The 16,760-nt window shown below is 39.9% G+C and overlaps 1 protein-coding gene across 2 annotated transcripts in view; it reads right to left on the bottom strand.

Moving 5' to 3' along the window:
• The window catches only part of CPNE4 (copine 4), a 736,278-nt gene extending 723,212 nt beyond the window's left edge, over positions 1-13,066 (bottom strand). The window contains exons 1-3 of one of the 2 annotated variants that reach the window (XM_010380265.2): positions 12,265-13,066; positions 10,303-10,454; positions 7,305-8,182 (exon numbers count right to left, since the gene is read on the bottom strand). Coding sequence is in view for 1 of the 2 variants with exons in the window: in XM_010380256.2 (XP_010378558.1) it covers positions 10,303-10,355 (53 nt within the window). In the remaining variant the exon portion in view is untranslated. The remainder of the gene's footprint in view (positions 1-7,304; positions 8,183-10,302; positions 10,455-12,264) is intronic. The other variant, XM_010380256.2, reaches the window with a different exon arrangement.
• Between the last annotated feature and the right edge of the window lie 3,694 nt (positions 13,067-16,760).

Raw genomic sequence — 16,760 nt, forward strand, 5'->3', positions numbered from 1 at the left:
GGGCCAAAGAAGAACACAGGACCAGGTGTGAGGAAGCCTTTATTATCACTTGTGTAACTCGGCCACCAACAAGCTTGAGTAAGTCACTTCACCTTGCTGAGTCTCTTTTTTCTTATCTGGAAAATGGGAGGGGCGTGCATAATTTTATGGGATTGCCAAGTTCTCACATTCTCTTATTCCATAAGAGGCATTTATTTTCCCACCTTTTTAAAATTAAATCAGGTTAGGAGCTATCATGAGTGTTATTAGTTGCCAAAAAATCAACTATTTCCACTCTTTTCCTCTTATCACACCTTTTCTCCAACATGATTCGCCATCAGTCAAGTCACAGGACATAAATGGCACCAAGCAAAAGAAATCTGACCATGGCTTCTCAGGAGCTCTGCAGTCTACCTGGCCAGATAACGTTAACACACATGATCAAAGGTATCCACCCCTGGTTTCACATTAGCACAATGTCGGGTGCAAAACTCCTTGACTTTTCCATTTTGACACAGAGATTTATGTCTCTAAGTTACCTGTTGAATCAACTGCTCCAAAGATAACAAAGACATCACCTCAGTCATCTTGCAAGGCTTGTGGCTGCTAACATATTAAAAGCCTTCTCTGTCTTTAATGATAATGATAAAGCATTGCTTTTGGCCATTCTATTGCCCTTATTATTCATTTTTGTGGATATTTGTGTGAAACACACCTTTCAATATTTTTAAAACAGAGCTCTTATTTAGATTGTTTCAAGCCCATCATTTAATGGTAAAGTTTCTTGGTTATGTTTCTACTACATTTGCTTCCAAATCATTTTCTGTTTAAATGAATTAAGTCAATTATTTAGGCATTTATTTCATGATCTTGATGAAATTACCACATACAGGGCATGGTGCCAGTTGATTAGATTTGAGAATCTCTATTAGCACTGTTAAGAATATATATAAATCAAAGTGCCTGCTGAATGAGACGGCACCCCTCCACTTCTCCCTCAAAATTACCTTCTGTCCACCTGCTTCCTTGAAATGCAGGGAGAGGAAAAACACCTTAGTGTAACACGACTTATAAAGGCCCAGGTCCTTTGAGACAAACCAAATGTCTCCTTTATCTCTTACCCAGCATCATTTCTTCATCTTTCTCCTCACACTTAACACCACAGTTTCAATGTTTCTTTTCACCAGTCTGCCTGCCCCTCAAGTTTTTATGTTTATCCCCAGTGCCTCGCACAGCTTTTGACATAAATGCTGTGACCAATTATTATTCAACAGATAGATGAATGAGACCCTTCTGCTGAGCAGGAAGGGGTAAGAGATGGGGAAAGGGATAAGAGATGGGGGAAGAGGCCCATTTAAAAATAAAATAGTGATAGCAAATAATAATCACAGTGAACCTGTGTTAGCTCCTATTGTATGCCAGGCATTGTATATATTATTGCTAACCTTTAACAAAAAGGAAAAATGGTGAAAGTAATTTTTCTCTTCTTACAGATCTGCACTGTTTCAGTAAGGTAGCCACTAGCCACATAGGAGCATTAAGCACTTAAAATGTGGCAAACCTCAATTAAAATGTGCTATAAGTATAAAAATACATGCTAGATTTCAAAAATTTAGTACTAGAAAAAAAGAATGTAAAATATCTCAATAATCTCTATATTGGTTACATGTTTTTTAAAATATTGTGTTAAGTAAAAGATATTATTATTATTTAAAAAAGAAAAGGATGAAGTTTGGGGAGAACTCCCAAGAGAATGGGCACAGGAAGTAGCATTTATCTACCCACTAAAATGTCAGACGCTTCTAAACACCTCACATTTACAACAATTACTAGCCCCATTTTCCAGATCCTAATATTCGAGTTAAGTGATTCACCCAAATACCTGTATCTTGAAAACTGTAGCCCAGATTTAAACCAGGTATTTCTGGATTCAGAGTTCTTCTGATAACAGGTCCAAATGTAAGGAAACAAAGGGCAATCAGACCCCAAAAAGGCCTGTCACGAGGAGTTTTGAGAGCAGTCAGACTGTCCAGTCACGGAGCAAGCTAACCAGGCACTGGAAGAGACCACCAGATGCTCAAGGCAAAACCTTTTGTCCCCTCTCTGCCGCGAGGCAATCCAGGCGGGACGGTCAGATGCACCTGGGAAAACCAATAACCCCAGGCCATGTCTTGGGGTTGGCTCAAACTCCATTCCTTATCCTAGAAGCCCTGCTTATGCGTCCCGGAGGTGGACTCCGCCGGTGCTCTGGCGCCCTCTAGCGATTGTCCAGTCTAATGCCAGCTCTCTCTAGTTCATCCTTCTAGACTCATCACCTCCTAGGGCTTGCCCTGCCCTGGAATCCTGCCAGCCTGATTTTGCTGCTCCTCTATCTCAAGGTGCAATGAATTGTCCTACAGAGGTTTTGGACTTTTTGGATAAGAAAGAGGTCTTCTGGTCAACAAACCTTAAACCTGAGGTTTCTAGAGTTAATCCGAAATACTGTATTTTCCCCCTGACGTTTCCAAGGAGAAATTTCTCTAGTTTCCTAATAAGGAAAACAAAGTTAGAAATACTGTGTTCTGAGCCAAAGATGTAAAAGCAACATTTAAGAAAGTTTGTTCTTTTTGAATGAAGCTTTAATTTAAAACAGAATAAAGGATTCCCATGTGTGTTCCTGGAACTATAAACACTCATAAAATCTCTGTTTACTTTATCGACTCAGTTGTGACATTTAAAATAGAAAGCTAAGTCTATGCATGAGCAATTTTTTACAGAACATGCACATTAACAGAGATGGCTGCAGACAATGACTTTGTACAAATTCAATCACATTTATCGGGTAAATATTCCACTGGCTCCAAGAGACAGCAATGTAATAAGTCCCAAGCCTACTCCTTCTAACACTCTAATGGAGGTGGGAGACACCCCCGCAATCATCCCTAACTCATACTTAATAAAGATCAGCAGTGCACATGGTGCCAGAGATTGGCGCCACTGCTGTAATTATCTCCAGGGAACTTGAGTTTCTTTATAAGGGGAGTAATCAGAAGGGTTGTTGAATGAATCTCGTAATTTTGAAAAGTCACTTATTTGAGCTTTAGTTTCCACATCTGTCAAATTAAATTGCTAGTCAATAGATGATCCCCAAGCTCTCTTCCAGTTCTGAGAGTCATAGAACATGCACATTAACAGAGATGGCTGCAGACAATGACTTTGTACAATTTCAATCACACTTATTGGATAAATATTGCACTGTTGAAAGTTGCTGTTCACAGTTTAGAGATGAGTCCATCACAGATCAGCTTAAATGGGCTCCTCTTCCAGCCCTATGACTAAAATAATATTACTGGAATAAAGTTTCCCAAAGAAGGCATCCTTATCACTTTATTTTCAAGACTTGCTTTCCAACCCTCAATATTTACTGAGCTAAAAGCTGATGGTTCTCAAGAGAGTTTCCAAAGAATACAGCAGATAAATAAAGGACGTCCCAGGATATGCCGATTTAGGAGAAAATATATACAATATATCACATGTATTTAGTAGTTCATACAGCAAACAGAAAGCTCCCACATAACTGCAGTTTCTAGTACAGAAAAAAGAACCCTGAAAGTATATGTTGGCACTACTATGTTTTTATCATGCAGTCACAAGTTTAGGAGATATTCACTGCTTGAGTTTAACACTAATTGAGTCCTTACTATAGACTGTCTATTTCAAATGACATACAAAAGATAATGCATCTTACCTAACCCATTTATTGTGCTTGATTTTTGGATTTACCATCAACCTTCACATAAATACTTTATCCAAAAAATGGATGTGTAACCCCAGCCTAAATTATTATCGTAATATGCTTCCTTCAAAATAAAATAAGATTTTGGAGACATCTTAAAAAGAATTAAAATCAGCAATATATTCTTTGCCATCTACATTCAGTCAGGAGAAAGGCAACTCTATTATTACATGTTGGAAGATCAGTTTTAATGCACCAAAGAATGGTCTTGAACTATGTGACATTTTATTTTGAATGCATTTAAATTTTTCTATTTTGATGTTTTGTAAATCTAGTATACTGGCTACTGTTGCCAAGGAAATATGACTTTGGGTTACTGCATGGATCTGCAGGGGTTTTTGTTTTTCTTTTAAAATATTAACAAGACAAAAATGGAAAGATCAAATATGGAACACAAATTTAGCTCTTTCTCTCTTTAAAGTGCATGGAATACAGATCTTCTTGCACATCACTGATTTAAAAATACAAAGATGCATGAAGTGATTTTTCCCAACTAGTGTAGAGACTTTTACCAATTAGCCAAGTTGATATCATCATTCTTTGTTCTGGATTCAGCCCACTCTGAAAATGTGCAGCATTGATTACACACAACACTTGACTGCTCATCTTCAATAAGTTCATCTCTAAATGAAAAGATCCTTTCTTTATATGGATAAAGGTAACATAATGGTCTACAGTGTTGCAGTTCAAAGAATTTTCAAAGTGAAGTCAGAAGAAAGCATGGTGCAAACCTTATAAATGTGTTCAGTATTAATTCCAAAACATTCAAATGCATATGAGAATAAAGATTCCACCATTCACCCATTCTTTGGTCTGTGATTGTTTCTTATAGTCAGTATGACCTCAAGGCTTTAAGTCATAATAATGGACTTAAATCATCTAATTATTAAAAAGAATCAAAACTTTTTTCTATATTTTTTGAATATTACATAAAACTTCTCTATAAACAGATAACATCTTTACTTCCTACTAACTGAAATGAGTTATTTTTAATTAGAAATACGCAAGCAGATTAAGATATACTTTAGAACAAACACCTTCTAATTAAAACCTCTAAAACCAGGGTCCCCTTAAGACAAACCAATAATTCAAGCAAAATGTCATGTTGCTACTGGAGACCTGGAGATAAACAGGAAGCCTTTTAATTTCTTTTTACAGTTGAGAAACAACTTAGAGCAACTATTTTCAAAGAAATTCTAGTAAAGCAACTATCTCACACTGGAAGTCACTGTACCCCATCTGCGCCTTCTCCCAGTCAAATATGCTGGGCCTGTGTCCGGGAGAATAAAAACAAGGCTGACCACTCACAGGAAAGGCATAAGTTTGATGACCATGGGAGTTTTTACTGTTAACACATAAGTAGAGGTTTGATTCAATTACAGGCAATCTCTTCTCACACAATCATACAAAACTGCCCAGGATTAAACATCTACTATTGCTATAGACCAATATATCCTTTTATGTAATGTTAATGGAAAAATCACCTCATTCTGATGTGTTTTGTGTTTGATCCTCTAAAACCATAAGAATCTTCCCACGAGAGATAATTGAGAAAATGTTGGCCTTTATTAGCATGCACTATTAACACAGGTGTTCTGACTGCATTTTCCAGCCCTCCCTCTATTTTATGCACTTCTCTACATGTGAGAACCTTTGACTAACTCTGAGCCCTGACCTGCCAGAGTGACTTTGTCAGTCTCTCTTTAAACATGGGCAGGTGAATAAAGTGAGTTCAGCCTAGAAGCAGCAGCTCAGTAAGGGAAATGAAAATATCAGAAGTTATCTAATCACAGCCATAGCCATGCTGAGCTTCATCTTATCTTTTGGTTAATAAAAAGAAATGGGACCTTCCTAAACTTGAAGGGCATCAAATTAAGTTTTTGCTTGCCTCTGGCTTTTGGGGGGATAGGCTATGTGGTTCAACCAGTGCATACTAACTACAAAAATTGGCATGGATTCGAAGCACCTATGTCATAGGAAAGTGGGTGTTTCTTAGTTTGTTTTGATATAAAGCAGAAAATAAAACACAAAGGCCTTTGAGAATAGGGATTGTTAAGGGAATAGAAGAGTAGGGAGAAAAGAATACTTTGAAGTTAAGGTAATTGTGTGTGCGCGCGCGCGTGAATGAGCAGGGTTTAGCTTCATTTAAAGAGAACACATTAAAGTACCTTGGACAGCTCAAAAGGGCTGTTCAGGAAACAAAACCAAGTGAGCCAAGAAAAACCGTAACAGTGCTTTTAAAATCCCTGGCAAAGCAGCAAGAGGATGAAGAGTTTGGTTTTGCATAGTTTTGAATACAGGATATAAAGGTGCTTCAGCACCTTTTCCCACAAGTCACTGAAATCCTGTGAGTGTGTGTGTGTGTGTGTGTGTGTGTGTGTGTGTGTGTGGAGAGGGAGAGGTTCTCAGATATTTTTCTTGCAAAGCTTCCCAGAGCACTCTCCCTTCCCCAGCCCGCCCTCGCTTTACTCTGCTCACCTTTCCCCCCCCCCCCCTCCATTTCCCAACCCCCCATATCAAGCCCTTCATAAGTTTGGGCCCCTTGGATCATCTCTGCCGCCTGTGAATTTTCCCTGGAGCCTGGCAGGTTCTGGGGCTGAAAGCCAGTCCGCCAAGGCGCCCTGGGGCGCCCCGGGGGCGCGGTCAGATTTGGAACATAGAATGGGAAATAGGATCTTAAAGCCCACCTACTCCAAGATAAAGGAGGAACATTTTTCATCAGGGTTTAGCCAGTTCCTCACCGGATGATAATCAGCACTCACTTGACTTGGCGTGGACCACCTCCTAATTGTCTCCACTGGATTCAGCCCTAACAGTTCTCGTGCGTCTGTGATACCACGCGGGGTCGTGAACTTACTCAGCTGTGGGTTGGTTTCAGTGGTCCCTCTAGTCCCGTCCCCCGTCCGCCGTCCCCCTTTCCCTCTGGCTACTTTATTCAACAGAGGAAGAAGCGCTAAAGGACTGGGTTGAATCAAAGCACTTGCAAGCCTATTCATTAGTGTTTAACACTGAGAGTCCCAGAGGCAACTAAATATTATTATAACCTCATTGTAAGAAGTGTGGGGAAGGAGGTTGAGAGGTTGAATCCAACCGCAGCCAGGTCAAGCCATTGGAAGGGACTACAATGTCCCACAGCTTTCTCACTGTCAGAGAGGAAGCTGCAACTTCAGCCAGAACTCCCTTCCCCTCCCCTTCCCCGATTTTGAAAACGGTACCCCTTCTTTCGCCTTCGGGACTTCCCTGACCTGCTCCTCACCCGCGCCCTGCTGTCCCCTCCCCTCTGCGGTCTTTCTCCCCAACTCCATTCGCCCCACCCCACCTGGGCGAGGTGGGTGTATGTCAGAAGGCTAGAGGTAGGGGATGGAAGTTCCTTCAGATTAAAGACGTTGCTTGCTGCTGCTTTTTAAAACAACAACAGCAATGACAAACAAGCAAATGTGAGCGAGAAGCAGTGCATCTCAAAAGTTGGTCTTGCTACACAGCAGCCCCAACAGACTTTGCAATCGCAGTGCCCCAGGAACACAGGAATGAAGAGTTGGCATTTCCTTACCTGGGTGTGCCAACCTCGAAGAGTGGAGAGAGAATTCAGCCCGGGACCAGGTCTGTCCCGCCCCTAGGATGCAAAATCCGACTTTGAAGTGGAGGTGGTTGGTGGTGTAGTTACGTAGTGGTGTAAGGGGCGTCGCACCTCCTTCCCCTCTCGTTCTCCGAGGTCAGTTTAGCAGCAACGGCTGGGAAAGGTGCTGAGAGCAGAGTTTGGTCTCTCCGGAAACCCTGACTCCATTCTCGGTGATGGGGGTGGGGTAAGAGGGTGAAAATGTTGGAGGTGGCAGGTCGGCTCTCAGTTAACTCAGAGAGTAAAGAGGAGGATACTGAAGAAAGAGGGAGGGAGTGGAGTGGAGCGAGGGAGGAAGGAAAGGAGGATGGCAGAAAGAGACGGGGATGAGCGGGTGGCGGGGAGACGGCAGCTTCTCACAGAGAGATTTCCACCTTCTGACGAAACCCATGCACCCAGCAACCCGGCAAGAGACTAGTTCCGAAACCTCTGCGCGAGCGCCCCCTGGGGGTTACTGGCGGAGACAAACATTGCCCCGGGAACCCGAGCTCAGGGCCCCGCCCAGGCCTCGGCGGCGGCGCTCTCCGTGGTCCTGCCGCGCCCACAGTCTGGGCTTTCTGCTCAGCTTTGTCGCTCAACTGGGCTCCTGGGGACACTTGATTTAGATCTTCAAGTGCTTGGTCTCCATCTCTACTCTAGGGTGGAGCGGTCATATCGCGGCGGGGGTGTGGGGGGAATGAGAGTTACACTTTTTGGCACACACTAAAGACAACTTTTTAGATGGGTGCTTAACTGTCACCAAAAATGGTAAAGGTGTTGCTCATCTCTGTATCCTCTTGTGTCTACAAAAGTGTCTGGCATATGGCAGGAGCCTGGTAATTATTTTTAGTAAGTAATGCATGAGTAAATTAATGGACAAAGAGTATTTTCTTCGTCTCATGATGCGTTTCTGAATACATCTACCTTACAGCTAAGATAAAGAAATACTTAGGGAGTACCCATGCTTAAAGATAGATATAAATACGTTGTCTCATGTAGGGGATAACCACCTCCACATGTTATAAAGCACTTTAGAGAGAAAGTATGGCCTTCCTATTTCAAACATATTCATATTCAGACAAATGAACTTATTCAAATACAGGGCATTGTTTCTGATTATGTCTGCTACCATAGACAAACTATACAACTAAATTCTGTCTGCACACTGGTGTTGTCAGACTCACAAATTGGACTTTGGAATTAATGAAGTGAATGACCGTCTCTTTCTGACATTGGGATGGTATAGAGTGTGTTACATCTAACATGGAGGGGAGATGGAAGGTCTTCCTTCTCACCCTATTAAGGGGATATCTAACAAAGCCTCTCTTCAGGTTGGAGGGGATATCAGCCAAAGTCTTTTCACTAATTCACTAATAAAGCTCTCAATTTCAAAGTCCAGAAAAGGAGAAACAACAGGGTAAGGAGCAGGACCCTCTCTTAATTGTTCTGTAGAAGTAGTCAGAAAGATCTTTGATAAACAAAGGGACAACATTCTGACAGAATATAAATAACATTTTTCTTCCTTCAGTCACCTCTAAAGCCTTTCTGAAATAGGATAACACTAAACATGAACCCTGGAAAGGACCTCAGGAAGCTTCTCTGTACACTGAAACTACCACATAAATCCTTGGATTTGCTTTGATTGCAAAAACTTGGGTCACATGGTTATGCATAAGTCAATCATTGTGACCTTTGGATATGGAATTACACTAATAGGCCAGGACTTCCACAATGTCTGGGAGCATGTGATGTCTTCTATAGCACTCCTGGAGCCAGGATGGAACCCCACCTGATCTACACGCAGAGTGAGACATAGGGACAATTCTCCTAGAGATATTCAGGGTCCTCCTACCAGGAAAGGGGAGATGGACGCTAAGCAGGCAAAACCAGTGTATGATTACTAAATATGAAAATGTTAAGTCCAAAAACATTACTTCCAGGTTTTGTTAAGGGGTAGCCTCAGAGATGAACTCAAAGTTTGAGTTGGATTGAACTTGCAAAGATGAACGAAGAAGAAGGAAAAGTCATTATGCATTTCTTTGCATGTTAATTGTATCCTCTAAAATTTAATTTCTATGAAGGCAAGTGATATGTCTGTTTTGTTGTCTTGTTCATGATTATAACCCCAATGCCTAGAAAGGTGTCTACCACCTAGTAGGCAGTGAACAAACATTTATAAAATTAAAAATAATGTAAATACCTTAGGGACCATTCAGCATAAACTTCTTATATTACAGGTGAGAGAAAAGGAATTAAGATGTGCTGAGCATGTACTATTTCTAGGCAATCTGTTAGGCACTCTACTTACCATCCCATTTAAGTTTTACAACAACCTGCCCAAGAAAGTTTCACTTTATCTACAAAAATAAATCCAGGATTTGGGTGGTTGAAATGACCAGACCAGGGAACACAATTAGTTAATGGGAGGACAGGGGTTGTTCACTTAAGCAGTCTCTAAAGAGGTAGCTAAGAATGAATGAACACACGGACCATAGAGAAGAAGTTATAGAGTCAACGCTCATAGGGAAAAAGAAAAACGACATAGTTATCTTTGGCCCTATACGTTAAAAGCATAGATTCACAAACTAAACACAATGCTACAACTTGTGACAAATATGGTTTCCTTTGCCAGCAGGCTTCAGCTCCCTAATTAGAAACAAACAGTTGCCTGCTCGCCAGTGTGCAGAAAACATGTGCAGCTTTATGCCAGAAACTTGGAATTTTTTCTCAAGGCATGACACCGAAGGTAAATTCAAAGAGGCTTTTTACAGGGCACATAAAGCAGAATTTACTCCCACCTCTTATATGAAATCAACAGCTCATCTGTACAAATGAAGACTTGTAACCAGCTAATAATCCGTGTTTTCAATCACTGCCTCCACAGCAAGTTGCCCGCCAGCCACAGTCCCCTCAACAATTGTAACATCAAAATCCCCTTGTCTCTATCACTCACCTCCTCCCAACTCTCCTTTTAATGGATTCTGAGCTGCTGGGTTCTACAGCCATGGTCAAATTTATCTAAAGCCAAGCCACAGTCACTGTGGCCCTGGTGTTCCCAAGTTGTAAAGGAAGCTTCAGCTCTGGGTAGATTCACTCGCCGGGTCTCTGTTGATAAGATAAGAGGAGGCATCCGCTCAGTGTCTTATGCCAGTATGAAAGGCATCTCACCCATCAGTGTGACAAGTGAAATGCTGGAACGAAGCCAGGGAACAAAAGGGAAGAAATGTGGATTCTTACCAGTGCAGTTGATACCATTTTTTTAAGGGGAGCAGATGATGAAGGGGAAAAACAGGCAGAGAGTCAGTGCCCTGCATCAAAAACCTTGGATCCTTCCCTGAATGAGTCAGGGTGAGCATTTTGTTTTGAAATTGAATTTCCGTTTTCTTTTCTTTTGTAAGAACTACTCAAGGGAACTGTTGTAAATAACAGGATATATTTTTGAGGCTGTGGATCATATAAGAACCTTGGATTTCACCCCAGGGCTATTTATAGCTCAAAATTTTGTTTTGTTTTGTTTTTTCTATTTCAAGTGATTTTTGAGAATTGACTGATATGTCTTCCTCTGGTGTTTCTGTGTATGCCTGGGGTATGATATATTACTGGAAAGCGGAAAGGAACACTCTAAGAAAAACTTCTTCTAAGATGCTAAGAGTCAAGGGAAAATGAACATACATGTTCCAAGCTGATGCAGAAATTAAATATTCCACTGTCTGTCATTGCTTTTTATGGGAACCCTATACCACCTGTGGTGTCTCTGACACTGGGTAACAATTTGTGCTACAAAAGGGCAGTTTATACTTCTGTCTACCAATAGGTGGCATCAAAATCTCTCCAGCTTTTCTTTCCTGTATTTTAAAAACCATAAGCAGAGGGCATTTTCTTTCTGAGATTTTACATTTTATCATGAGTGATGTTATAAAGGCCACTAAATAGCTCTATATTATTTCAGAGCAGATTTTCCTATTTGCTCTATTAATGAGGTCTCCCGGTCATCCCTCTGAGCCTCAGTTTTCTCATTGTAAAAAGAAAGTATTTGAATTGAACTCCAGCTCCAAGATTCTGCTTTTTAGCTACATAATATCTTCCCAGACACACCATTTTTCATGCCTATGATAAACCCATTAGGACTCCATTCCTCTGGGCTTAAGGAATATTAGCAAGCAAATATCCCTTGGTTGCAGAGGCTGTTATTTGCCCAGCCTATATTCATTTGTGTTTGTTTTTCCTTACTAAGAAAAACATATTTTGTGGAGGGTAGCAACCTGTTTAGCTCCAAACCTTCATTTTCCAGCTTTTCTTGCAGATGGAGTAGTGATGTGATTAAGGTCTAGCCCTGCGCTATTTATTATGGTAGCCACTAGACACATGTATCTATTTAAATTTAAATTTATTAAAATTAAGTAAAATTAAAAGTTAATTTTGTCAGTTCCACAAGTGACATTTTAAATGCTAAATAATCATAAGTGGCTAGTAGCTAACATCTTGGATAGTTCAGATATAGAACATTTCTATCATTGCAGAAAGTTTTGTTATATAGCACTGATCTAGCCAGTATATAGCACTGATCTAGTCAGTAGAAATTATAGGGCAGTTTCTGTGAGAGTTTTCAAAGGGAAGGAGATATTGAGTCAGCTGAGATGTACCTTTATCTCTTTACCTCTTCCTTTCTTTACACCTGAAGGTAACAGACAGTAAGTCAGCCATCACGTGACTATGAAGCAGCCAATATTCACCAAGGCAGGTTAGGCAGAGAGATAAAAGGAACCTGGGTCTTTGATATCATAAAGGCAACCACATTATTTTCAGCTGTATTATGAGAAAAATAAAATCTTCCATTGATTCAAGCCACTGTTTTCAGTTTTTTATTATGAATAGCTAAATATTATTTCTAACTGATACACCATCAGAAACTTACCTGGACAACTTTCTATTAATGACTGAAAAAGCATGTGTCTTTCCAGTTTCCCTTACTTTGGTTAGAGTTGAGGACCAGATTCTGGCTACAAGAAACAAAACAATGTGTACACCATGAAGTGATAAGTATTAATCATTCATTTCAATATGTCCAATGGACCAAAAAAGGGGAAGATGGGTATTAATGATTCCCAAAATAAATATCCTCTATTTTAGAATTTGGCTAAAGAGTAGCTTTGCATTTTCCTGGAAAAGAGGTTGGTGGGAAAGAAAGATAATATTTGAACCTGTACTATATGCTAGAAACTTGGCTGAATGATTTGACATTATCATATTTAATGTTCATGACAATCCAACAACATAATCATTCATATCTCCCTTTTTTGCAGATAACAAACAGAGGCTCAGAGAAATCAAATATGTTGTCAAAATCTACATTGTTGAAGAGATGGGTTTCAAATCCAGGTCAGCTTGGCCCTTGCCACGGCTTCATAATGAAATTCCATGGGTGAGCGTTACCAGTTTCTGGTCCTTCCTTGCTTATTTCAAGGGTCTCATCATTCCATCCTCTGTATCACTTTTTTTTTGTTACAGGCTTTACTCTTTTCTAACCTGGAAAAGACTAATGATATTTTTCTTCTCCTTCATAAGCTTGGAAATATTCTCAATCACCATAAAACTCAGCCTTCCTCTGGTAACTTTGGAGACCCTCAGAGCTTTTCTTATTTCCAGAGACCGGTGGTTTGGATGAGAATTATTCTCTATTTTCACACAAATTGGCCAGATGACATCTTTACTGGTATCTGAAATAGAAGCAGAAAACAACTTGGAGGACACAAAAATGTGAAGGTTGGAGAAATAGCTTTGAATTCAAACTGAAATTAAATAGTTTCCTTTGTTGAAACTCACAGAGGAAAAGAAGTTACCTAAAAAACTTATTAACACTTTTATTCGAATTCATGAGATAATTCTAAGATGATAAAAAAAAAAGTCATGTAAAGAAAACCTATAGAATTCAAAGAGAAAATGAGAGGAAAACAATATCATTGCAGATCTTAAAATCACATTCTGTAAAAATCAGAAATGGCCATGCAGAAAACACAGAGCAGTGTCACAGAGGACAAAGTGATGTTTACGGTAACCTGAATTGTTAAGAGGAAGTTCAAATATATTCTGAGTTATTGATTAAGAAATCAAAACATATGTTTTATAAACACTCCTTCTAAAAGATGATTAAATTATTTAGAAATCAACCCATCACTAAGATCAGCCTAGATTCAAGGGGAGGAAACATAGACCCACCCCTTGGTGAGAGGAATATCAAAAGATTTTCAGATGTTTTAAAAAGACCATACCCTCAGTCCTAAAAATGCTCAATCCTTTCCAGCTACCTATTTCTAATGCCCTCAATATATTAAAAGTATATGAGATGTATATGAAAAAAGATGTTCTAGGCAAACGTATAACTCTTAATAGCAGTTTGGAAATTAAGCCCCAAGTTTCTGTCTGGTCTCTTTCACTAATCAACTGAGTCCCAAGCTCTCCTTGTGCCCCTTCAGTGCAAGCACAGATTCCTACAACACCCTTTGCCCTAGGTCCCCATCCTACATTGGCTATCTCAAGAGTATTAGTCTATCAGCAAGAAGAAAAAAAGAGTCTTTCTCCAGAAGGCTTAGAGCATAAGACACCCACAATTCCATTTGCTCTTCTTCCCCTTGAACTTCACCAGGGGCAGGATGCACTCTCATCCCCACCTACAGTGGCAGAGGGAAACCTAAACAATCTACAATTCTCATGCTTTTTCCTAATTGTTATCTTTCTTAGTTTATTTGTGTTACTTTAACAAAATGACATAGGCTAGGTAATTTATAAACAATCAAAATTTATTTCTCACAATTCTGGAGGCTGGGAAGTCCAAGATCAAGGCATCGGCAGTTTAGTATTTGGTGCGGGCCTGGTCTCTCTGCTTCCAAGATAGCACCTTGTTGCTGCATTCTCCAGAGGGGATGAACACAGTGTCCTCACATGGTAGAAAAGAAGGAAGGGCAAAAAGGGCCAAACTCAGTGTAAAACCCCTTTCATAAAGGCTTTAATCCCAGCCTTCATGACCTAATCATCTGCTAAACGGCACACATCTTATGGTATTGCATTGGGGATTAAATTAAATTTTAGAGGACAGATTCAGACCATAACAATATCCAACATCTAGCACATTACACAGCAGTACTTCAGTAAAAAGACACAGTCTTTTTCTTCACTGGGTTTGTGTTTAATTAGGGGACAAGAAATAAACAACTTCAACCCCACATGGCTATTGCAAAAATGAGGTAACCCATGAGGAAATAAAGAGGAAGAAAACCTATATGTGACTAGAAGAGTCATGGTAGACCTCAAAAAGCAGACAATGCAGAAATTAAGACCTGTGGAAATTAACCAGGCAGGTTAGAGAAAAAGGCTCTCCAGCCAAGGAAGCAACATAGACAAAGGCTCCAAGTCAAGCACAGACATGGCATAATCAAAAAACCTCAAGCAATTAAATAATTCACTATATCTGAGGCATAAAGACAGAAGGAAAAGCAGCAAGAACTGAGGCAAACAAGCAAGCAGGGGCATAAATGCAAAGGACCTTGTAAGATTGACTTGAGATTTTATTTTATTGCATGAAATACTTATTCCAATATACTGAGTGGGAATTCAAAATTTTCCTTAATCCATGGTGAAATAGGAAAAACAGGAAGCATTTTATATAACTAAATTAATTTTTGAGAGTATTTCTTAATATTTTCATGTTAATATTAGTCACTGCATTCTTGTCATTAATTCTCATGAGGCTTTGCCATTTTAAAAAATATTCTTACTTGATAGAATAAAAGTACTGTGAGCTAAAAGCAACCCAAGAAATGTGTTTTGAGATTTGCTCTGTGAAATCTAAATATTTGGACACATCAGCAAGAGGTCATGGGAAGACATTAAAGAATTTTGAGCAGCAATTGTGATTAATGTTAAACTGGGAAAGGGTTGAAGAGGGAAAGTAAAGTTAGAGAAATGAGTAAGTTACCTCCACTGGATTCATTCAATAGATACTGAGCTGGTGTTATGGATACAATTTTGGACCAGCTAGGTAAGGTCTCTGCCTCACGGAGTTATCACTCGAGTCATGGAGACACAAAATGAACCAAGAAGGAGAGACAAACAGGTTGTGAGTCATGTAGAGGGCACAATGAGAGAGAGAAAGATAGTAAAAGAAAGAACATCTGTAGATTAGAATAAGTTCTGTGAGGGAAATAAAAAACTCTAATGATATAAGAGGTCACTGGGAAATGCCTCTTTAGATAGCATGGTCAAAAAGCCTTGCTAAGGAAAGAGCATTTGAGTAGAGAACTAACAGTTGAGAATGAGCCAGCACACAAAGACCAGAGAGAAGAGCACTCCAGGCACAGGGAACAGCATTTATAAGGGCCCAGAGGTGAGGAAAGTTCTCAATGATCAGTTTTAATAGTTTGGAAAAAACAGGATGAGACAGTTCGAGCACTCTAAACTCCTTAAAGGTGAAAAAGAGGAAAAGAGTGTGAAAAGGATGCAGGGAGGCTTTAATATTACAGAAGACTTGTGTTGTTAATTTTATTAAATATTGCCCAAGGTACTGGGGTTGACAAAATATTGTCCTTGTTTTCAGGAGATTATAGTCCAGTGCAAACCACTGCATAGAAATTAACCCCAGAGGGACAACCCACAGGAGCCCCCTGGTTGGGGATTTACTTCCATCTGTAGGCTAGAGACAAGGTCAGCTCCATTTGACATCAATGGAAAGGAAAACCTCTGGATTGCACACCCAGGCTACCAATAGCAGAGAGTTATTTCTGGAGAAATAAGTCTACATTGATTTAAAGGAAGAGATGTAAAGCAAGAACAGGATTTACCTTAGCAGGTTCTATCCTCCCCCATAGGACCCACTCTCCTCATCACTTCTGTTTTCTTGATGATTCTTCAGACTTGTCCTGCATCTATAGTTACCTTCGGCATCTATAGTTACCTTCAGCATCTATAGTTACCTTGAGCTACATAATTCCATATGTGTTATTTGGTTATATGTTATCTTGTTTATTCTCTGCAATAAATTTGGGAGACACTAGCCCCATTGTCTTTGTGTACTCCTTCTGATGGGCAGTATTTTTCTGATGTGTGCAGTTTGCCCCAGGAAGGGAAAACATCTTCCTAGGTCACAGGGTCAATCTCTGCAGAGCAATGGGCCTTGGCTCCTATGGAGACAAAGTACACTGCTATAACAGGGGTGGGCCAGGCCACGGGACACTTCAGGGCAGACACCAGGATAAAAATGTCTTCTTCACAGGGTTGAGGTGAGGCAGTATGCTGAGTTTTTAAACCACATTTATATATAGATATTTTTAATTGTTAAATGAAATCTTACTATATATTCTTAGGCAAGCAGCCTTTTATGTCTATGTTAATCTACATCACAATTTATAATAGCTAGAC

This window comes from Rhinopithecus roxellana, chromosome 1 (assembly GCF_007565055.1).
Source record: "Rhinopithecus roxellana isolate Shanxi Qingling chromosome 1, ASM756505v1, whole genome shotgun sequence".
In the NCBI taxonomy this organism is placed as follows: Eukaryota; Metazoa; Chordata; class Mammalia; order Primates; family Cercopithecidae; genus Rhinopithecus; species Rhinopithecus roxellana.